Below are 21826 nucleotides of genomic sequence, written 5' to 3'. Positions count from 1 at the left end.
AAGATGGACTCAGTCCCTTACTACGGTATCAGGCCAAAGTTTAACCCCCTTGTCAGGTATCTTCGCCCGTGCTTTTCGAGATTACATCAGCAGCATTACTTTCGAGATTCTTGTGCACGTCGAACACAAATTTGGCCATTGAGAGTCACTGCTCTACCCTGGCCAGACCCACGCTACCTGGTAGGGAGTTTAAACTTACCCCTATAGACCAAGTATTCAACTACCCTTCAGGGCCAAGCGGCCACAATTCCCATCACCTGTCAAAATTTTCCGCTTTCGCAGGGGATACTGGGGCCAAAGCGGCGCCACACTGCATGTGTAAGGTGACAGACAGGCAACCCGACTAGAAATCAGCTGAAGTTCGTTCTCGGTCAGTTGAGAAGACGGGTCGCCGACGGCCCCAAGGGTCAACATGTCAGCAGAAATTCGGGCAAACAGGTGGGACATGTCCATTCTCCTGCAGGGTCTGAGAGGAGGGTAGCAGCGGCTTTGACCTCCAGAGGCCATGGTATGTGAGGTATGTATGTATGGTAGTAGCAGGGCCCATTTTCAGTCAGCTGTGTGCAGCGCTGGGTGGGACAGCGTCTTGTCCCAGTCACACCTAAGGTACTTGTACGCAGTAAGCATTCAAGGTCGTCTTACATCAGCCACATGTTGTGGATTTCGCCCGCCGCTTGTACGCCGTTGTGACCGGCCCAAAATTACCGGCACCCGTCGTTTTCATGTTGTATCCAAGGCCGAGGAATTATGGGTATCCCCCGGAGACCAAAGCCGGCATCCCCACAAAGTGCCGCGGCGATCCTTGGAATGGAGCGGTGGACTCGGCGCAAGAGACTAGCCGAACCCCCTAAGAATCATCTGGGGGATTCCCCTCACATGGGGTGCCTCGGCTCCGCACCGAGACTCTGGCGTGCTGAAGTTCTGGAGAAGGAAGAAGGGCAGCTCCGCACGGCCACGGTCCCCGCCATAGAGCTCCTCGTCCCGAGGTACAATCTCGTCCAGGTCTCAGAGCGTTGTTGGGGAAATCTAAGCTGAACTCCCGAAGCTGAACTTCAAACCAGTTATTCCCTTCTCCGAGCTCCAAAGTTTCGTCGTTTTTTTGGCAGGCAGAATTTATTTCAAAAACCGTTCAAGCATCGCTCGTCGCGTCGTATTCCGTGATTTCGCCAATCCACCCAGATCGACGTTACTCGTTCCCTTGTTGTCTTCGTTCGGCAGCCCCACCACTTGCTATGTCCAAACTCTTGTTCGACGATGTCATGGCACTGGCCCTGCTGCCAACTACATCGAACCATACGACAACGACAGGTGGCATCGTCAAGCGTTACATGAGTCTCTACCCAGCTTGGGTACCAGGGTCAGAACTTGTCGGCGGCAAAGGCCGCGGGTCCAAGGCAGATCCTCGAGCTGCATACGGAGGGCATGTTTACTGTCAGGCGCCGCTAGCTGCAAGCCGCGCCGTGAAAGAAGAGGAACCTGAAGGATCCGGAACGCAGTCCGGGGGTTTTGGGCTTCACGTGAGACTGGAATCTGCTGCCTTGAGTGGAAGATGGAACCGTCGCTAACATTGTAGCAAGGCCATTCAAGGAGTCTTCTCGGCTGCCGCCAAGTCAGACAGGCCATTCATATATGAGGTCACTGTTCTATCGACTAGCAGGACATTCTGCTCCCGCCTGGTGACTGTGCGCCAACCAAAAGAGACGAGCAAACGCGGCCACTATGAAGACAACTTCTTGTTGGAGGATGCCGAAGGGCTTTTGGGTGATATCTGCTTCAGTTGCATATGCACCTTCAAACGGCCAGAGGAAGCCAGAATCGTTTCTCAAGAAGAGCCACCGCATAAACGCTTTGCCGAAATTCTGTCCACCAAGTCACCGCAGGATTGGCCGTTCGCACCGGCGGTCGATGTGGAAGAAATCAAAGCCATGTTTCCGGATGTTGGCCAGACGACGTTTCCCATCGTTGACATGCACAAAGTCGACTTGACGGCTTACAATGAGGGAAAGCCGGTTTCGGAGAGGAAGGAGCTTCTCCTATATCGTCTTAAAGGCCCTCTTCCAGCGGACGATCCCAATTCGCATGTGGCTGTCCATGCGTTCGAGTCCGATCGCAACGGATTATTGATGATAGGCAACCATGTTGGCCTCGGATGGAGTCTAGGCACCGCGGCCAGCTTAACGTACAAGTTTGTCGTTCATGTCAATGTCGATCAAGCCGTGATGAAAGACGATGGCTGGTGGATTCAGGAGGCATCATTTCCCCGGACCGGCCACGGTCGAGGGGTATTGGTCTGTAAGATGTGGAGTCCTGAAGGCATACATGTCGCCACCGGATATCAAGACGGCATACTTCGAGAGCGGAGAACAGATGGCGATAAAATAAGCCAAAAGCTATAATGAGATGCTACAGCGTAGACTTATGAAGGGTTCGGTTAGACCAGTGTAAGCTTAAATAGATCTGACATAGATGAACAGAAATGAGATACAAATAGGAGATGCGTAGCTTCCTGTTCCCTTTGTCACCTCAGTAGATTCATTTTTACTGAGTAGAGACCATCTCACCGTAGGCACCTTGTCATCTTCCTTCTTAGAGGTCGCTCAAAGGAAAGGTCATAATCAGTCGAAGGGTTCCTGCGTGTCTACCTTACAGATCGCTTAGGAGGAAAGATCGCATTTGTATTCATTCATAGATCACTGAAAGGAAAGATCGCATGAGTTTTAAGATCGTTCCTACCATCTCCTTTACAGATCGCTCAGAGGAAGGATCGCACTGCTTTAAGAACGTTCTCACTGTCTCCCAGTCTATAGATCACTAAAACGAAGGATCGCACCGATTTACAATCGTTCCTGCCATCTCCTTCTATAGATCGCTGAACGGAAGGACCGTATTTGTACAAGATCGTTCTTGCTGTCTCTCTCTATATATCGTATAACGGAAGGATCGCTCTGGTTTGTAGACGTTCTTACTATGTCTCCTTTGCCTCCTACAGTTTGAGGGCATGATTCCCTAAACTATTCCGTCGTTCCTACCCTCACTACTCGTGACTTCCGTACCGATGTCTCCTCTCATTCGCATCTACGTTCCTTCTCTCACAGCCTCTCCCGGGGCCTTTATAAAACCTACGCTACCTTTCCGCTTCTTCGCCCATTCACCACCAGGATCCTCTAGCCTCGGTGCACCACTCTGATTGATTCTTCCTCAGCACACCGCATCAGGTCTTTTCCCTTTAGCACTCCACAACAATCAGCCCTCACCTTCCAAGCTAACGACTGGTATTCTCATTGATAACATTTCTAAGCATCTTTATGAGCTTGGGTGGTTTGGCATACGTTATTCACCTAGCATCTCATACCGTTTGCACCTAGGTACTTTGAACTCTCCGACACACAGATTGGGTTTCCTTTTTGCCACGTCCCCGACCATTCTTCATTTGTTTGAAATTACCGTCATTCGCTGAGGTCATTTGGGTAAGTAAATTGTTCATGCTACAAATGGCTCGCAACTGCTAACTCGTAATCGGGAGACAGGACTCAGAAGCCAGGATGGACCCGACTTCGCCCTCGTACAACAGTGCGCCTGTCCGGCGATCGCAATTGCTCACGTCTATCTCAGAATTGAGACAAGGAATCCAAGCTGCTGAGGCCGAAATTGATCGCATTGAGAACCGGATCTCATACAAAGAGGACTGGCTCAAAGAGCTTAAATCTGAACGCATCGCCGCTGATATCCCTAAACCGGCAATTGACAAGGCCATCAAGCAGACACAAGCACTCATCAAAGAGATCGAAGAGACCCTCATTGCGAAGACAGATGAGATCGCACGCCTGAAAAGCAAGCTGAAGAAGAAGGAGACAAAGCTTGCAGCGATCCCACAAATCGAGTCATCCAGTGCGCCCAACCCCAAAGACAACGAAGATGCGGCAGCACTACTTGAAGTCACAGCCACCCCCGTGAATGCCATCTTCACAATCAGTGAAGACGGCAAGACCTACCTTAACCCGCCCATGCTTCGGGGTGTCCCAGTCGCACCCATCAGCGAAACCGGCTCATACTGGAACCCCTTATGGAAAAAGTTTGCAGAGGCAGTCAACGAAGAGAAGGTGGAAAGGGATTATCAAGAATATCTCTTGATCAGACATCAGCGAATGCTCCAAGGACCCCTCCCAGCATCAGAGGATGACCCAGAGCATGTCTTTAAGAGATACCAGCGCAGCTTGCGGCAAGCCAAGTTCACAACGCAGTGGTTCAATCCAGGACACACAATCCATCCTAATCAACTCATGGCAAAGGAACACTTGCCTGAGACTGGGATCTGCGACAACTATGTTCTCTACAAGATCTGCAACATCCTCAGCCGGCTTAATGCTATGTATGAGCGCGGAGAGCTGGGAATGCCGCCTATTCACTTCCTCATGTGGAGGATGAGTGTCTCCCTGGAGCGCTTTCCACACGACCCCATGAAGTCATTCTGGCGTGTCATGGTTGACAAAAACCACGGTGCTTACGACAGCATTCTTCGGCAAGCTGAGATCAGAGGTGCACAGCATACCGGTGACTACAACTTCTACTTAGGTCGATGGAAGCAGGCATCTTCTGCCAGAGAGCAGACCCATTCGTCCGCATTGACGGGTAGCAGATCAGCCGCCCCTGACGCAGGAATTGCACAGCCTCGAGCAGGTTTCCATGAGGCCTTTTTCCAGCAGCAACAGCAGCAACAGCAGCAGCAGAATCTGTGTGAGCCTGATTCTAACCTTACCTTGAACCCAACAGAGGCGTTGAGGTTGCAAATGCAGATGCAGACATCTTCCACACAAGAAGAGAGACGACATGTCAGTGATCGACGCAAGACGCACCACTCTTTAGAGGCCTTTGATACATCGACCTCTGATCACGACGGTAGCTACTCGCGCCCTGCCAAGAGGCTGCGTCAGTTACCACTGTTTACAGAGGATCGTCTTGCAGTTCGAAGCAGACCATCTGCTGAGAGCATGGTCTCGAGCCATTCCTTGATCGGACCCATTATGGAGACCGAGCCTTCTATGGATCTTGAAGCGGAGATTGGACATGGAGCTCACACTCGGACATCTACATTCGGGGTTGTGGATGCCCCAATGGAGGATGAACTTCAGCTGGACAGCTTCGAGAAGAGCATGGCCGACGATGATGATTTGGCAACCGAGGCAACGGCTCCGATTCCCCAAACTACCAGCGTCGAAACCCCAGTCGACAATCGCGAATGGATTGACATGTTTGTCGGCTCGGAAGAGATCAGAAGACAGATCCAGCCCACAAACATGGAGGCCATCAGAGCTTCAGTCGGAGAAAGTCCTTTCCCAAAGGATACTGGAAGAAGAGTTTCTCACGGATTTGTCTTCCCCTGGTACCACAGCGAGGAAGCTCAGAAGCTGGACGAATTGGGATTCCCTTTCTAGACGCGACTGATTCGGGTATCTATCTCTATGGGAACAGGCATCTTTTTGGGAGGACATAATTGGCATGAGAGTTGGATGGATGGATGGTAACGGACTCGGATAGGCATTCAGGTCGGAGGAGTGGCTTTTCCCTTTTTGCTCTTTTTCTTTGCTTTTTTTTCTTTGCTTTTGAGAAAACCTCCGTCGCGGTCTTGGACCATCTGGGTACTGAGCGTGGATGGCAGATTGAGATGGTGACCAACTCGGATAGGCTCTCAGAGAAGTGGCTGGGTTTCTGGAGAACAACCTCGTCACAGTTCTGGGCCATCTAGTTCCATAACAAGAATAGCTGGTGAGCAGCTTCAGTTTAGAAGAATACCTCTGAAATAGAATAACGTCAAAAATCGTGCCAGTCGCATCCTTTGTAGCCTGCATCTGAAAGCGGCGCAGATGAAAGGGGACGAAGCTATCACGGCTCTGTAATGCTCCAGCTCTCATTTGGTAATCTGTTCATCACGTGATGCTCTGTCGCTTACGATTCCGGTTATGGCAAGTACCTTGGCCAGTGCTCTCTCTGCGGTCTCTCTGACTGGTGGTTCCCCGTAGCTTACCCGACAGCCGCAACATCAAACCATCAAATCAGGCCATCGACAAATCCCTCTCTCTTCACCCAAACCCGACGTCACAACAACGAACCTCTCCTCTCTACCACCCCAATTGCCGTCGCCATGTTTTTGCAGCGCTCCGCCATCATGGCTGCCCGTCGGGCGGCCGTCGCTCCCCTCGCCAGACGCACCTTCGCGACCTCCATGATCCGCCGTACGAACCCCAATTGAAGGCCCCCCCCAAATCCCGAGAAGAAAAAAATAAGCCTTGCAGCGAAGCCATTCCGAAAGTTCCCTTATCGCTGACTCTACGGCCATCCGCGGCCACAAATAGGCGACGCCAACTCCTCTACTCCCGCCAAGCCCTACAAGACCATCACCGGTAAGGTCTATCGAGCCAATTGATTCAAAATTATCGTCGTTTCCGTCCCGGCGCGGTTCCCCGGAATGCCTAAAGCCCGACCACATGCATCCCTTCGGACCGCGTCGTACGATCGAAGCGACGCACCAATTTCGAACGACTTGGAAGATGAGGACAAGAGGCTAATCATTTTCATTGCAACAATACAGAGATCAAGGGCGAGGACGACCTTCACGGACCTGGTGCCAAGCCCGGCAGCATCCCCACCGATCTCGAGCAGTCCACCGGTCTCGAGCGTCTCGAGATTCTCGGAAAGATGGAGGGCGTCGACATCTTCGACATGCGCCCCCTCGATGCCTCCCGCAAGGGTACGCGATTGACCCCTCTTCGAAATTCATGCGCGAGCACGAAATCTAACTTGATCATTCAGGCACCGTCGAGAACCCCATCCCCGTCCGTTCCGCCGGTGAGGAGCAGTACCTCGGCTGCACCGGTGTCCCCGTCGATTCCCACGTCACCATCTGGCTGACCGTACGTGCCCATGGACCCGATTGAGCTGCCCAAAGAGCTCCGTAACCTGACCAAACATGCATAGATCTCCCGCGACCGTCCTATCGAGCGCTGCCCCGAGTGCGGCTCCGTCTACAAGATGGAGTACGTCGGTCCCACTGATGACCACCACCACGGTCACGACCACCACCACGGCTACGAGGAGCCCAAGACCTTCGCCGACTTCGTCAAGCCCGAGTACCGATACCAATAGATGCTTTCGCAGATGGCGAGCACGTAGCAAGAAGACTGGAGGCGAGACGGCATCGGAGTTGCTCTAGAGTGAGCATGGCAGATGTGTAGATTACCTTAAGTTGTGGCTGTATAGAACCTTTTTCTCCCGACTCCTGTTTGATGACTCCTCGCGAGTGTTGTGTGACGCCAGTCAGGTCGTCGTTGTTTCGCATGGCGGCCAGGACAAGAAGAAGAGCCGCAGCTCTCGTGGCTTGACTTGCTCCCTTGCGGATAAGTGCCCTACTCTTCCCGCGTGTCTAGGTTGTATTTGATGGTGACGATGATGTCAGCCCTGATCGTAGCACGCCTCATTCTGGATCGAAGCTAAGCTTAATCTTCTTCCCCTTCTTCTTAGCAGGCTTCTTCTTGGCGCCTTCGTCGTCGTCACCGTTCTTCTCACCCTTCGTCACGATCCTATCGGCGACAGTATCGTCGTCTGCATCACCGCCAACAACCTTGCCAGCCTTCCTCTTCTTGCTCGCCCCAATCCCAGCAATCTTCTCCGTCTCCCTCTTCTCCTCCTTGGTATCCTTCCCTACCCCCTCCTCCTCTACTCCATCCTTCTTCAAAGTATCCGCCTCGACGCCGCCATCCTTGTCCACCCGTACATTGACAACATTGCCGTCGTCATCCACGACCAGCGGCGCGTCTTCTGCCTCTTCGCTGTCGGAGCGCTTCTTGCCCGCCCGTCGCCTTTTCGAGAGGATCTCGTCTGGGCCTCCGTTCCCTGCTGCTTGTGCTTGGAGAGCGCGCAGAAATGGCGGGATGTTTGTGTCGTAGGACAGGTTTTTGCCGGTGATTTTGTCCGACATTGCGGCGGCGGGCGCGAAGCCAGTGAGGCGCCTTTACTTAGGTTTCGTCTAGTTCTTGAGATAGTTGAGGGCGCCGATTCAAAATTAAATCAGTCGCTGTTTTCTCGGCGGGGAATGCAGCCGTGACTGGACCGTCGTGGGCGGAGAGTGTGCGATAATGGTGGTGAAGCAGCTATTGTCAAATGCTAGTCCTCGCGGTCATTCGCACCATTAGTCCTTGAGGGGGTGGAGACAGTGTTCTTCAGTGCTCAATCAGCATCTTTAGCGGATAGCGCCTCTGAACCTCGCTAATCTACAGTGAAAACACGCTACTCCGCCAAACAGCAGACGGGAACCGTCCAGGTTACCACGGAAAGACTCGACTGACTACACGACTTCTCCCCTTCTCAACTACCACTTCACCAAACCCAGCACATTCACATCACGTATGCAAGCAAGAAGGGGTTACACTCTCAGATCAAGAATCTGTATTGCTGAAACTTTTGAAGAACGAGGTCACTAACCCTAATGACTTTGGTATCTAATGCAACGAAAAGAACCTCCCTAATACCAAGCGGTCTCATGTCTGTACCAGCCAACTCATGGTTGCCACTCTCCAACGCCGGGCCGTGTAACGCCAGAGCCAATGCCGTAGAGACCCTGCCAAAGGGAACTATTCCCTTGATACGCAAAGAAAGACTGTGATAAGGCACACGTAACGCCATTGAGATCTTAGACGATCTGCTGGATAAAGGTAGGACCCATTGTCACGCCGGCCGAAAGAAAGTTCGTAACCGGGAGGGACGTGATGGGCACAGCAGTCAGAGTGCCAGTGTCCTCAGCACGGCTGAGCGCCAACACACCCTCTCCAGTACCGTCCGTAGTGTTAAGCACATTGGTAGAGAAGAGCGTCTTCTCGTCCTTGGAGAAGCTGAACATGCGGGGGCTGATGCCGCCAGAGGAAATTTGATTGACGAACTCGAGAGTGATGCCACCGGCCTTGGGCTTACACTTGGAGCCGCCGGGGGCGGCCTGCTGAGCGATTTTGAAGTGGGAGATGGAGTCGGTCGCATTACCGCTGTTGCGGTTGGAGACGTAGGCGTGCTTTCCATCAGCCGAGATAATAATCTCGCCAGCGGCAGCGGTGGTAGCGTTGGCGGGAGGGAAAGCAGCGCCGTAGGTGCTCAGCTCCGAGGTATGAGTAAGGGAGAGGGAAGAGCCGTTGGTGGTAGAGACAGAAAAAACCTCGAGGGTGTTGGTGAGCTCACAGGCGACAACGAAGGCAGTAGGCGTGCCTCCGGTCTGAGGGAACCAGGCGCCGTGGCGAGGGCCACAGCCAGCTCTAGAGACGCTGTTGCGAGACACAACCTCGAACTTGTCATCCTGGGAGTCGATGATGGAAATGGAGTCAGTGCCGAGGTCGCAGATGGCGAAGTAGCGACCAGAGGGATCAAGAACCGCCTGGTGAGCGAAAGACTTGGTCTGACGCTCCTTGTTGGGACCAAGCTCGCCACCGAGAGTGATGTTCTTCATGTACTTGAGGGCGCTGGCGTCAGAGATATCCCAGACGTCAACGTTTCCACCAGTGCTGAATGATATTAGTCAATGACACTTTCCAAGGGGCCAGGATCAAAATAAAATAACAGAAGAAAGTGGAACGTACTAGGCAGCGCCAACAAGGCGAGTCTTGTCCTTGTTGAACGCAATAGAGACGACACCCGCAGAGCCCGTAGCCTCCGCAGTGAGCTTGAGGTCGTTGTTGGTGGTATCGAGCTGGAAAGAATCAATAAAAAATCCCAATAAGCAGGTGAGTTCAAAGACTGCTGAAAATTAGAAAGAGAGGTGACTTACAGTGAACAGACGGAGGTTGAAGGCATTCTCGTTGACAGCGTAGAGAAGGTTGGGCTCCTTGAAAGCCATCCAGCTGGGACCAGTGCCCTCGGTGGTGTTACTGCCCACGATGTTGAACGACTTGCCATCGTAGTCGGCAACGGAGATGGTGTTGGTAGAACCAATGATGACCTTAGATGAGGCGGCGGGAGCGTCCTGGCGGCCGATGACTGCAGCAGAAGCAGCCGCAGCAGCAACGATGACCGAAGTAAAGCGCATCGTGATGATTTGTGTGAAGTTGAAGAGAAAGAATGAGTGTATTGAGTGATCGGTATTGAGCAGTCAGGAAAAGAAAGTGTAAAGGGTAAAGTGTGAAGTGTGCGATGGAAGAAGCAGAAAAAGAGTAGAGACTGGTGAGTGCTGAGTGATGGGGAGAAAAGTGAGTGATTGTGAGTGAGGGTGGGTGTGGGAAATGTGTGAGGCAAAAGTGGTGATCCAGAAGTAGGTGGAAGGAAGGAGCAGCCGGTCGAGGTAAGGCAGGCAGGTACGAAATTTTTCCACGGATTTTCGCAGCAGATGAGGGAACAGGGCTGATTCAGTTCAGTCCAAGCAGAGCTGAAAAGATTAGTGATTTGCTGGCGCTGAAGTGAATACACAAGTCTGATATTTCGTCCGAATAATAAGAGGATGGCCTGGGACGGTGGAGGCAGGAAGCTGCAACCTTATAAGATGGTTGAACAGGCAAGAGAACTCCGAAAAGGCTGCGTGTGTGCATGGCCATGCAGACATGTTCACATCAGAACATGCATAATAAGGTAGTCTTTGACTCTAATTCCCATGCGTCTGACTCTACCTTACCTTAGCCGGCCAGATCTACCACCCTGACAGACCCAAACCCCCAGCCATGGCTGAGTTGAATGAATGGAAGGGATAGGGTGAGATGGCATGACAAGCCCACCTCAGTCTGCTCAGCATGGAGCCAAAAAGCCCGGCATCGAACCGCCTCCACGGCCACCAAACAGTAACACACAAAGAGCCCCCCTTTCTGTGCATACATGGTTGTCTGCGTGTGTTTGTGCCACCGTGTTTATTGGTCTAAGACCCCACATCATCGAATCCTTTTTGTAAAGAGTCTTGTTCAAGAGAGCAAAGATGCAAAGTGCCAAAAGCAAGGGAGGGCTTGGGGTCAGGGTCACGGCTTACAACGGGCGAACGATTGGTGGGGGTTGTAAGATGGCAAGCTTACCAGTTGTTGGTTGGGTCTGTTGCATTGCTTACTCGCCAGGCCTAAAGAGCCCCCAAAGAGCCGCAGGATTCCCCGGCCCCTGGCTATTCTTCCCTTTTCTTGATACTCATGGAATGATTTGCAGTCAACGTTTGACTGGATTTCCAACTTCCAGCCGCCAAATTTGATGGTAACGCGAGCTGCTGCATGTTTGCCGACATCTCCTCAAACCACATGGATGCAGGTAAGCGTGGGGATCCAGCGTCAGTCAAGTCCAGTCAGGTCTGGCTTCGAGTCCGAGTTGTCGTCCGACAGTCAACGGGGATTGGATCCTGTCATCCCGCCCAGCCATCAGCCGCTCCTTTGGGCGGGCAGCCACAGCAGAACAAACAGTCTCAAGGCGGACTCCCTGCGTAAACAGGTAGTTGTCTGTTCATGTTCAAGGAGCCTCATGTTCATCAGGTTGGAGCATATTCGGCTGTTCAGCGTGAGTCGACGGTCCAACTCTGGCTCGTCTGCCCTGCTGTGTGCTACTCACTACCGATGAAACAGGGGCCAAATGGCCACGGAATAATATCAGAAGTGATGCTAAGTGAGGTACCACGGTACCAACAGCAACGTCCTTTAGGCGCTGCGGTTGGTCGCCTGGTTGGAGGGGCTGAGTGAGGGCGGTGTTTCGAAACATGTTCACCTATCCTTGGCCGCAAAGGATTGGACGAGAAACATTCCGGACATTTCCCATACTTTCGAGCGGGAGGGTCACTGTGTTCGACCCCCTTTCTATTTCAGCTTCTCTAAATCAAAGTTTCGTCGTACCTTGTTCACCTGTTTATGAGAAACTTGAGGCGGGAGTAAGTATTCTCGTTTCTCGCCCGTCACATTTCATCAGGCGGCAATACCTAGCAAGGACGGGAAAGAGGGAAGAAGCACGGAAGATCTTCATCAGCATGCCGGCCGGTGGTCCGCCGTTACGATACGTACCGAAGTGGGGTCTTCCCATCCAGCGGTTCCCCGGTACGTACCCTTCAAACGCCGTTGACGTGCGACTATTCTCGGCGTGGCTTGCGCTTCGAGAACTAACCAAAAGCCGCGGTGACGAGGACTGCTGAAGACGACATGCGCATCTACATCCAATCAGCCAACCAAACGTGAGATGGGATGGTAAAACAGCTCGAGGTGCATGGGGACAGCCAACCTCAGCACTAACACTGCAGGGGAGCGCGGGGTGAATGCTGATCCAGTCATCATCGCATTTCTTGTGCCAGAGCTTGTCGAGCTTGCTTCTACCTACTTGAATACCCCCTTGGCAGTTGCGTGCTTTAGGTACTGACATTGGCTTAAAACGTCCATTCTTTGTAGCTTGTTGGTTATCATGCTGAGGCCGTTGGCCAGGGGTTGCTTGGCTGGCGCCATCGCGGTACGATCTGTGCTCTGCCTAAGTAAATGGACTCCCAAAGGCGGGTTGTTGGTTTGCCTATCAGAGAGTAGTTGACAGTTTATATACGTGAGCCTTGGATCGTCCTGCAAGTTGCACATCTCCGTCAGCCTAGGCCATTTCGTACACTGCAAGTCTTGCGAGGATGTCGTCCAAATCAACTCGAAAGGCGTTTCTGGCGGATCAAACTTACATCTGGAACAGGTAGTTACTACAAATAATGAGACTGTCATGGTCTCTGGAGAGAAGAAGGTTTGAGCGCTTAACACAGGAGAATAGAAGTAGTTCCAGGATTCAATCTCTGTTGATATTCTATCGAGGTATTACAGAAAGCCTAGCAGTCATGGGTATCTTGACTCCAAGGCCCATCAGGTATTCAAAGCAAATAGACAAACGCCCGGATCCCCCGCTGTACCAATTCACATACTTCACACTCTCTCGTCCCATGTGTACAATCGCTTAGCTTCACCTTACCAGGTGATGGTGACAGCCTTCCTCAGGTAATTCGGGCCACCCGACTTGAAAATCTCCTCAAAGATCCACCGTCCAACGTCCTCCCTCGAGATACCGTACCCGATAGCCTTGGTCTGGACGCCCGTCTTGGGATCTTCAATACCCGTCCGGATCCGCTTCTCAGGCTGCGCACCATCAGACAAGAACGCGGGGCGGATAAAGGTAAAAATCTCGTCGCTCGCCACAATCCTCTGCTCCATGACCCTCTTGTCGGCGTGCGGCTGCTTGAGGAGGACGTGGTACATGGGCACCTGCATCAGCGGCACGTCACGCGCATGGTCCGAGATACCCGTCGTCGAAATAATCGCCAGCCTCGGCTTGCCGTTGACACCCTGGGCGCGGAGCTTCTCAAGCGCGCCGAGGAGCGCCGCGGCGCCGTTCTTGCACACGTCCGGGTCCTCGACCGTCATCTTGGCCAGGTTGAGCGGGCTTCCGATGCTGAAGCTCACGATGTCGACCAGGCGGGTCGGGTCGGTTGGGTTGACGAGGCAGGCGGCCACGTCGTCGACGCTGTGGGCGTTGCCCTTCTTCACGACCAGGTTCGGGTTCTGGGCTTCGGGGAGGACGTCGGTCATCTTTGTTGGGTTGCGGCAGAGGGCGATGCAGACATAGCCGGCCTCGAGACTGTGCTTCAGCGCTGCCATGCCGCAGCCACCTGAGGCGCCGAAGAAGGCGATGGTCTTGATGCCGGACATGATTTGTTATGAAGTTGGGGTGTTTGTGGTGTAAGGTCGGGATAAGGTTGTAGTGGGGTATGCTTTGATAGCGTGCCAAGTGCGATGATGCTCCTGCAAAGGATGATGATGAGTGGTATCAATGAATAGGATTGGGCTTGAGTTTGTGCGAGTAGGATGTACTAAAATTCAAGTGAAAGCTTGATGTCGCCAAGGAGTAGGATGGTAGTGATGATGCTGATGATGTTCTCTTCCTTCCTCTCCTCGACGGCGAACTTGCCCAGCCTTATATGCATCCAACCTCCGCCTCAGGCCGGGCAGGTATGCAGGCCATCTGCAAGACTGGACCATCACATTTGGAAAACACTCACTGGGTACAATAGCAAAAAGAAACAAACACGGCATCCATGCTGTAAGCTGTAAGCCGCAGCATGTGTGAACCCCAGAACCTCACCTAGCCCGCCGCGACTCTTCGTTCTTCGTCCTTTCCAAATCTCGCTCAAACGGGCGCGTTGAAGCGAAATATCGAACCAACAACGAAAAGGCACGACGTTGGTCCGTAGGGCCCGTAGGTGTACACAGTAAATCGAAAAGGCGGGAACGGCCATTGCAACCACCATATGATCGGCACGATTACCCCTACTTTGTGGCTTACAGGATCCGCATCCCCGCCCGTTCTGCATCGCCTTCATCCCTGTCTGAATGTGACTGTCATCTACAAGTGTTAGCACCCGATGTTATCTGCCGCCTGGTTAAGCGCTCAGCAGCATCTTTCACTAACAGCCCACTTCAGCCTGGAATTCCCCCGACGGCCCAACCAACAGCCAAGCCTGTGGCTCAGCTCGCGCCTTTCGCTCCAACTCGCCAGACTCCTCGCCTCGCGAAACACCACTCTTTCGTCCTTCGCATGGCCCCCATTCATCCCGCGTCTCGCTCATCACTATTCGTCGCCTGAAGTGCTCCGTAAGTTGACTGTCACCATTCGGCCCTGGGAGATTCGACACATCATCATCGAGAACAACAAAGTGCAACCAACAACAAAATCTCGTCCCCGTCCCCGACTTTCCTGTCCCGCGCCGCATCAATACATACCTCTCTGACAACCTACGCCGCATCAACTTTCCAACAAACATCTTAGATGCATCAAGGTGAAACCTCACACCGCCTCGGCTGCCTAGAACGCGATGCCCAACAACCTTCCGGGCATCTATCTCTTCGGCGGCCCATCACCGCTTAGCCGTCTCATTCCGGCCTTTCTGATCGCCGATACACCCCCGGCCGCCGTTCGGCCTCCTCTCGGATGCTACGGCACCAGCCGTGTAATGTCTCCAGTAACCCCTCTCTTACTGGATGCTACAATGTCAGCATTGAGTTTGCCTGCAGTCATCATCCATTTTTCAACGGAGGCTAACCACTGCTTTTCCGAACGCTGGACCTCACTCAAGTCGCGATGTGAGAAGCAAATCCAAACAAACCTATGGATGACTTCAAATCTTCAACCTCTGTTGATTGCGCAGCTCTACCATATGTACAGACATCGGCTTTGAATTCAAAGCTCGCAAACGGCCGACTGCATATGCAATTTGGTTGCCCCAATCCCCTTACCAAATGAATGGACGGCAAGCGCCATTACCCAAAATGCCTTCATAACAATGCTTCAAAGAAAGGAATGCTCTCATTACATACAAGTAGCCCGAATCGAAACCAAGCAAGCGCATCACGTTATCCATTATACCATTTCTTTTGAAACCCAAAGGCCACACTCTAGCCTGTACTTCATAGCCAGAAGAGAGCAGTGGCAGCCACAAGTGCGGCAAAGGCGCTGGCGCCGAAAGAGGATTCACGGCGGAAGCCCTCACTTGTTGAGCCAGAGCTGCCACTGGAGCCACTGTTGCAGTCTTGCGAGAAGCCACTGTTGCCGCAACCGCTGCTGCTGCCGGAACCGGAGCCAGATGAATCACCGGAGCCTGAGCCAGAAGACCCGGAGCCGGAGGAGCTGCTACCACTGTCGCTGTGGTCGTTGCCCGTGCCAGAGCTGCTTCCACCCGGAATCGTGGCTGCTGAGGCGGTAGGCTGCGCCGCGGTGCCGGTGCCGGTGCCGGAAGCCGATGAGGCACCTGCGTTCATGTCGAGACCGGTGCCGAGAAAGCTCTTCAGAATGGTGTCCTTGTCGCTGTCCACCACAGTGTCGTTGGTAGCCTTCATGCTGTTGTAGTAGTAACTCTTCTTGCTGTTGGTGCCGGGAGAGCTCTTGGCATTGTAGCAGTTGATCTCGACATCCTTGACCATGGCATAGAAGTATCCGTTCTTCTTGATATCCTCGTGCTCCCAGTTGATGGGACCTCCGGCCCAGTCGATGGTACCCTTGGCGTTGGTGTCGGCACCACCGGGCCAGATGGACAGCTGGACACGGGCGGGCGTTTGAGGGAAGTCCCACTGCTGGGCAGTCGCGTTCCATGTGTCGGAGCGCTTCTTGGTTCGGCCAACCTGACCGTCTACCATCCACTTGATTTCATCGGGGGTCCACTCAATCTCGTACGTGTGCCAGTTGTTGAACGTGTCAGAGAGGGAGATATTGCCAGACTGGTCGTCTGTAATGATTGTCAGCATCGAGCTCGGGTCAGGGGCCATGGCAAGTCGACTTACACTTGGGAATACCCTGGAAGTAGTAGTTGGTCTGGGACATCTCCAGGTCGGCGCCGACCCATTCGTAGTCGATCTCGTCCTTCACGTCGCCATACAAGATGAAAGCTGTCACGACACCAGGACCACGCGATGTCCTGATCTTTGCGGAGACACTACCGTACCAAAGGTAGGTAGAGGAGGCAAGGACAGTTCCGACGCTCTTAGCGGGCATCGTGAGGAGAACGGCCTCCTTGTTGTACAGCGCGGGCTCACCTTGGGAAACCCAGTCGGCCTTGCTCGGATCACCGTAGTACTTGCTGATATCAACGATCTTGTCTAGCGAGTTCATGGACATCTTCTTGTCCTGGCAGACGGGGGCGGGAACGCAGGCGTCGAGAGAAAAGGACATTCGGGGATCACAACCGCCGAGGCAGAAGGCACCGGTACCGCATTGGCCATATTCTGCGATGGTCAGAGACTCGAGTTTTTTGGGCATTATGGATGATGATGACAACTTACGGGAGCAGCATGGTGCGCTCTCGGGGCACTTCTGGGTGAGGGAGCATGAGGGAGGCGTCTGGGCGAGGACGGTAGAAGCACCGAGGAGGGCAAGGCCCATGGGAAGAACCGACAACATGTTGGAGTGAATGTGTGTGGTGCTGGGTGTGTATTACGGAGTTACAACGGAGGAATCGAACAAAAAATTGCTGGCGACCCGCAGGCAAGTATGCGAGAAGATGTCGATATTGGTTTTACGAATCAAGTTCGAGGTTCGATGGTGATCTATTGGACTTTCGCCGCCCGCGGGTGACGGTGGGATGATGCCGGCGTGTTTACTGCCGCGGCGGGGAGGAATTCGGGTGTCTGATGACTTGTGTATCCGTCTGTGACAAGGGCGGAAAGTGGTCGTACAGGGCTCGTCCGAATGACCGGGTCGAGATCGAAATCGATATGGAAGTTGCTGATGTTCGGAAGATTAAAAACAGAGTTTGGCTGATAATCTGGGGATCCCGGCTTCGTGATTGACTCGAGTCGGCGTGGGTTCGGGACGGAACGATGGCGTTCGGACGATAGAGAATGGGAAAAGGTTCGTCTTGGGGGGCGCAACGAAAGTTTGCTCCAACAGGAAGGTGTAGGAGAGAGTATTAAGCGATGGTAGTATGTAGTAATTACAACGAGAAGCGCAGGTCAAGAACGAGTGAAGACCGTAGCGGACGAGATGAGTGCGTATGGAAGGGAAGAGCAGGTTGAAAGCCCAGGCCGCGAGAATTACTTTGGAGGAAGGGATGGGTAGGGCGGGAGCAGTGGGAATGCACGGGAAGTCAAACCAGGACAGGACACCAGGAGGCAAGCGCTCACGGCGCTCATTGAGGTAGGTACCTTACCGTACCTAGGTAAGGTAGGTGGTGACTGCCCGTGTTGACTGTTGGGTTCACTGTTGCTCCTACCTTGCCTCGACTACCATTTAGCGTGCCTTGCTACGCCTTAGCACGCTTGGGAGGTAGGTAGGTACGAAGGGGCAGTTACAGTTACGCTTACCTGATTTACGCTTAACACGGATGCTGCGCCTCTTGCCTTGCTGTGTGTGTGTCTGTATTTGGGTGTAAATGGTCAGGTACCCAATGGAAGGCAACTACAACGTCCATCAGCATCTCACCACCTTCGATCCATCTCTTCCATCGCCAGACAGGCCGACAAGCTTCACAGGCTGTGCTACTCCCCCTTTCTGAAATGCCCTCCAATCTACTCCGTACTACTGATAGTCATCAGACATCGTCTCCAGTTCTTCTCAGGGTCTTCAGTGGCACGCAAGGGAGTATTGATGGATTCTCCAGGCTTCTCCTCCTCGTCTTCCCTCGTCTCCTTCAACCTATCCGCTACAGACCAATGAACCTAGGTGGGGCATCAAAGCCGCTCCTCATGCCCCCATTGGGACAAGCGTGGCATCATTTGGGTAGGCAAAGCCGGTTAGAGCCTGACCCTGGCCCTGGCCATGTGCCTGCCCGTCTCCCTTCTTGAGGGAAACCTGGAAAAAGGAAATACGGGGGAAACAAGAACTGGAGTGCAGCTTCTCTCCTTCCATTGGTACCTCTTCGTTCGGAGTATGGTGTCCTCGTATTGGTCCAATCGCCACCTGCCCATCTTTTTCTTCTCTGTGGATCCCCAAGATCATGATTTTCTGTCCACTCACAGGCCACTCTTCAAAGCCACTTGTCCCCATTCAGGCTTAGCTCCGCATGATCTTACCAATACTTTCCTCACTTTGCCCACCAAAATTGGAAGATCACGGCATCACTGATCAACTCCCCCGTGTCTTGCCACCCCTGGCTTTTCCCTCGGCCGTCCACTTTTTCAATTCGATTAAGTCTTGCTCTGCAGTGATTTTCGCCCCAGGTGCTCTGTGCGCCCCCGGTGCACGGAGCAAGAGCGGCATAGCGGCATGGGGACCGCGGGAAACACTCCTTTTCTCTCGACGTCGCCTGTCGCCTGTTGATCGCCTGTAATTGCTGGATGAACATGATCTGTCAGGCCATCAATGCAGCCATGGCAGCATACCTCAGCAACTCAGTTGGCACGTCGGGTAGCATGCTGGCCGTGTGTCACTGCACCCACTGTGGCTCTGTGGCTGCATGTAGCTCCTAGAGGGCTTGCATCCTTCGTTGCACACACAGCCTTGACGCTTCATTGACAGGTGATGCGTTGCGGCAGCCCAGGATCGAAGCACCAACAAGCCAACCACCCATCAAATGTCAAGATCGAATATGGCTTGGGACAATTTTCTTGCCATTGACATATCAAGTAGTAAACCACTGGCTTTCAACCCGTCGAGACGCCAGACTGAAATGTCCCGTCAACCAGATTAGCAGACTTTGGTGCATGACGCCGTTTCTCCCACCGTTGGCGCATTTCATTGTCCCGTCTCCTATTGTTTATTTACCACATTCCTCGGAACCGGTCAAGCGCCGTCACATGCCACCAGCACAAAAAGAACATCAAAGTCTCATCTTCTTTCCGCCGTTTTATCCGTAGACTAGCTCAGCAACGGTCGCCAAAAACAAAAACACATGAGAAACAGCCAGGTCCTCGAGTCTTGCAACTTCCAACAGTGGATTGCGTGTTTGCCAATCATCTCCTTTTGTGATACGCCTTTCCCACGGTATGTCCTTTACGCACGACGCACACGCATACATGCAGCGCCGTTGACAGACGAATACCGGCAGCGAGACCCGGGCCTGTTGTGCTCATGTGACACGAAAGTGCCCGATAGCCGCAAGATCGCGTACCTACCTTCGGTCAGGGTTGCCCCAGGCGTTCGTCTCCTTTGCATCATGTGAGAACGCGTCTAAGGGTCCTGAGAAAGGGTGAACTCAAAGAGATACGGTAATGCTGGCATACATTAGTGCCGGGTAATCACGTACAGAGATATTTAAGAAGATGAGCCCTTTCTTACATACTTCCGTACCTAGAACGAAAAGAACAACGATTGTGAAAACGCGTAATACGAATAGCTTTGCTCCCCGGTTAAACCGGAGATGATGTTTAGTCTTGAGATTGCTACAGGGCCACCACGTAAAATCGTCAAAATTGTATCTTGAAGAATGGCGGCCACAAAAGCCGCGTGTACATGCCATTCATAATATCCTAAACTTATGTCTTGCTTGTATTGTCGTCACTCACAGAAACAGCGTACATTGTATCCAGCAATCCTACCACCGGGGACTTACAAGTTTCAAGCGACACCAGAGCCTGACTGGAGACGGTGAGTAGCGCACGAGGCTGACCGGAGGTTCGCTCAGCCGCCGAAATCCTGCGGGCATGATTGATAGAAAGTTCGTCCTCGGCAGCAGCCTCATGCAGTCAGATGGAGCTGACAACCGTCCAGTCTCGCCAGTGAAGGGTTTTGATCCAAATTATTTTCTACATGTTCGCTTGTGCTGAAAATAAATATATCTACAAACGATGGTCTCTCGGGGTGCGCGTTTGGTGAGACTCCAATATTGCTCTTCCTATTCCTTCTTCTTGGATCATATCCACGCTATCTATTTCAACTGAAGGCATGGCAGAAGATGCCCATATCGCGGGCTCATGGAGTACCCAGGATTGGCAGGTCAACAAAGCGTATGTTCAGAATGCCACGGGAAGCCAAGGATATTGGCCCAGAGGAAGATGGGCAACACATGCTAATATAACTGATGTAGGAATGATACTAAGCGCAGCCACAATCAACTCCGGCTTGTTGCATCGGCTTATATGAGCATTTTGTCATTGAATGCAATGTCGTACATCTGGTCACGTGTGCTGACGGATGTGACTGATGTGTAGTAATTCCACGGCGATTTACTACTCTTTCAAATAGCCAAATATGAATAATATGAATAACTTGCCACGCTACCTACACAAACACTCACGAATCGCGATAACGGAATATGTTCGTAGTTTCAAGTCTTCGGCATTGCTACAAATGAACGATTGATATTTCGAGGGGGGGGGGGGGGGGCTACGGTTGTCAATCAAACCAGCAGAACAATAGCAAGACTTCAGTAGTATCGCCAGTCATCCTAATGCCATACAGCCTCATGGGACTATGCTTGTTCTCCACCACCTCGACCACAATTACGACGTATACATACATGTCTACAGAGCTCAGTATATCCGGCAGATTGCTCATACGTTCATGTTCGAGATCAATGATCCTTGTCACAACACGCAACCTCGGCCTGATTCTACGTTGACCATGAAGACCATGGCATGATCCTTTTAACACCAGTCAGGAACTCCGCGTTTTCTAATCTTGATCTCAGTCCAGCTCCCATTCATCGTCACTGGACTTACAATGCCTCACTCAGAAATCTTAGACGGCATGTGGTCACTGCAAAGTCACATCAACCAGATTTCAATAGTCCATAACCTCAATTACTCACTCATCATACAGATTACATCTTCACCAAGTCCTCTCGCAGACCCGACGACGACGACAACAAAAACACAAATTCTCTCACACTAAAAGGGTATAGACTCGTCATGAATCGAAACAATTTCACAATCCCGGTAACCGATTCCTTCTTCCTTCCTGCCATGACACCTTTCCCAAGCAAGCAACTTATTTTTCTGTGTGATTTGTCCTTGGACTTCGTCGACTGACCTCTTCGATCAGTCTTGTCCACGCATCATTATGTCCTCTTCCCCTCTGGCAATTAAGACATGGCATAAAAGGTGGGTTTCCGATGACTTGTGTTGGAAAACCCTCCGCACATATCAACACCATATAGAAGGTCCTCCCGCATACGTGCGCACGCGCAGACCATCTCTCAAACGGGTATGGCAATCACCCGCCATCACTCAACTTCCTTTTCGTGTTGTGCTATGAAACTCCGAGCACACTGATAACAGGCAAGCCCCGCAAGGGCAAAACCGTCGTACATGAGGGCCAACACTCCTTCTAGACCCATCTCCCCCACATCCGCCGCAGCCAGAAGTTTTCGACCAGACGTGACCGTGCCGGAGACGTGGAGCTGAGACGTCGGGGGTAAAAAGTAATTAAAGTCCAGCCTCCAAATGAAAGAACGAAGAAA

The 21826-nt window shown here is 52.5% G+C and overlaps 8 protein-coding genes across 8 annotated transcripts; 4 read left to right on the top strand and 4 right to left on the bottom strand.

Moving 5' to 3' along the window:
- Positions 1–1232: 1232 nt before the first annotated feature.
- Positions 1233–5432, top strand: CTAM01_12781 (acyl-CoA thioesterase II; the record flags this gene model as incomplete). Its single annotated transcript, XM_060528786.1, has 3 exons — positions 1233–1517; positions 1578–2282; positions 3528–5432. The coding sequence occupies 3 exons, from the start codon at positions 1233–1235 to the stop codon at positions 5430–5432; spliced, it is 2895 nt and encodes a 964-aa protein (XP_060389337.1).
- Positions 5433–6139: 707 nt separating this feature from the next.
- On the top strand, positions 6140–7140 carry CTAM01_12780 (cytochrome c oxidase subunit Vb; the record flags this gene model as incomplete). The annotated part of the gene is made up of 5 exons (XM_060528785.1): positions 6140–6230; positions 6351–6398; positions 6587–6745; positions 6808–6908; positions 6973–7140. The coding sequence occupies 5 exons, from the start codon at positions 6140–6142 to the stop codon at positions 7138–7140; spliced, it is 567 nt and encodes a 188-aa protein (XP_060389336.1).
- A 328-nt stretch (positions 7141–7468) lies between these two features.
- On the bottom strand, positions 7469–7972 carry CTAM01_12779 (uncharacterized protein; the record flags this gene model as incomplete). Its single annotated transcript, XM_060528784.1, has 1 exon — positions 7469–7972. The coding sequence occupies one exon, from the start codon at positions 7970–7972 to the stop codon at positions 7469–7471; it is 504 nt and encodes a 167-aa protein (XP_060389335.1).
- Positions 7973–8683: 711 nt separating this feature from the next.
- On the bottom strand, positions 8684–10060 carry CTAM01_12778 (uncharacterized protein; the record flags this gene model as incomplete). The annotated part of the gene is made up of 3 exons (XM_060528783.1): positions 8684–9539; positions 9615–9724; positions 9803–10060. 3 exons carry the CDS (start codon positions 10058–10060, stop codon positions 8684–8686), a joined length of 1224 nt encoding a protein of 407 aa, XP_060389334.1.
- A 2851-nt stretch (positions 10061–12911) lies between these two features.
- Positions 12912–13649, bottom strand: CTAM01_12777 (uncharacterized protein; the record flags this gene model as incomplete). Its single annotated transcript, XM_060528782.1, has 1 exon — positions 12912–13649. The coding sequence occupies one exon, from the start codon at positions 13647–13649 to the stop codon at positions 12912–12914; it is 738 nt and encodes a 245-aa protein (XP_060389333.1).
- Positions 13650–13832: 183 nt separating this feature from the next.
- Positions 13833–14051, top strand: CTAM01_12776 (uncharacterized protein; the record flags this gene model as incomplete). Its single annotated transcript, XM_060528781.1, has 1 exon — positions 13833–14051. One exon carries the CDS (start codon positions 13833–13835, stop codon positions 14049–14051), a length of 219 nt encoding a protein of 72 aa, XP_060389332.1.
- A 1353-nt stretch (positions 14052–15404) lies between these two features.
- Positions 15405–16890, bottom strand: CTAM01_12775 (glycosyl hydrolase family 16; the record flags this gene model as incomplete). Its single annotated transcript, XM_060528780.1, has 3 exons — positions 15405–16219; positions 16275–16715; positions 16773–16890. The coding sequence occupies 3 exons, from the start codon at positions 16888–16890 to the stop codon at positions 15405–15407; spliced, it is 1374 nt and encodes a 457-aa protein (XP_060389331.1).
- A 3304-nt stretch (positions 16891–20194) lies between these two features.
- CTAM01_12774 (uncharacterized protein) lies at positions 20195–20443 on the top strand (the record flags this gene model as incomplete). Its single annotated transcript, XM_060528779.1, has 1 exon — positions 20195–20443. A coding segment is annotated over one exon (249 nt), but the record flags the coding sequence as incomplete, so codon positions are not given.
- Positions 20444–21826: the final 1383 nt, after the last annotated feature.

Source organism: Colletotrichum tamarilloi, assembly GCF_030869305.1.
Source record: "Colletotrichum tamarilloi strain Tom-12 chromosome Unknown Scaffold_82.1, whole genome shotgun sequence".
In the NCBI taxonomy this organism is placed as follows: Eukaryota; Fungi; Ascomycota; class Sordariomycetes; order Glomerellales; family Glomerellaceae; genus Colletotrichum; species Colletotrichum tamarilloi.
This window is presented reverse-complemented; position numbering and strand designations above follow the sequence as displayed.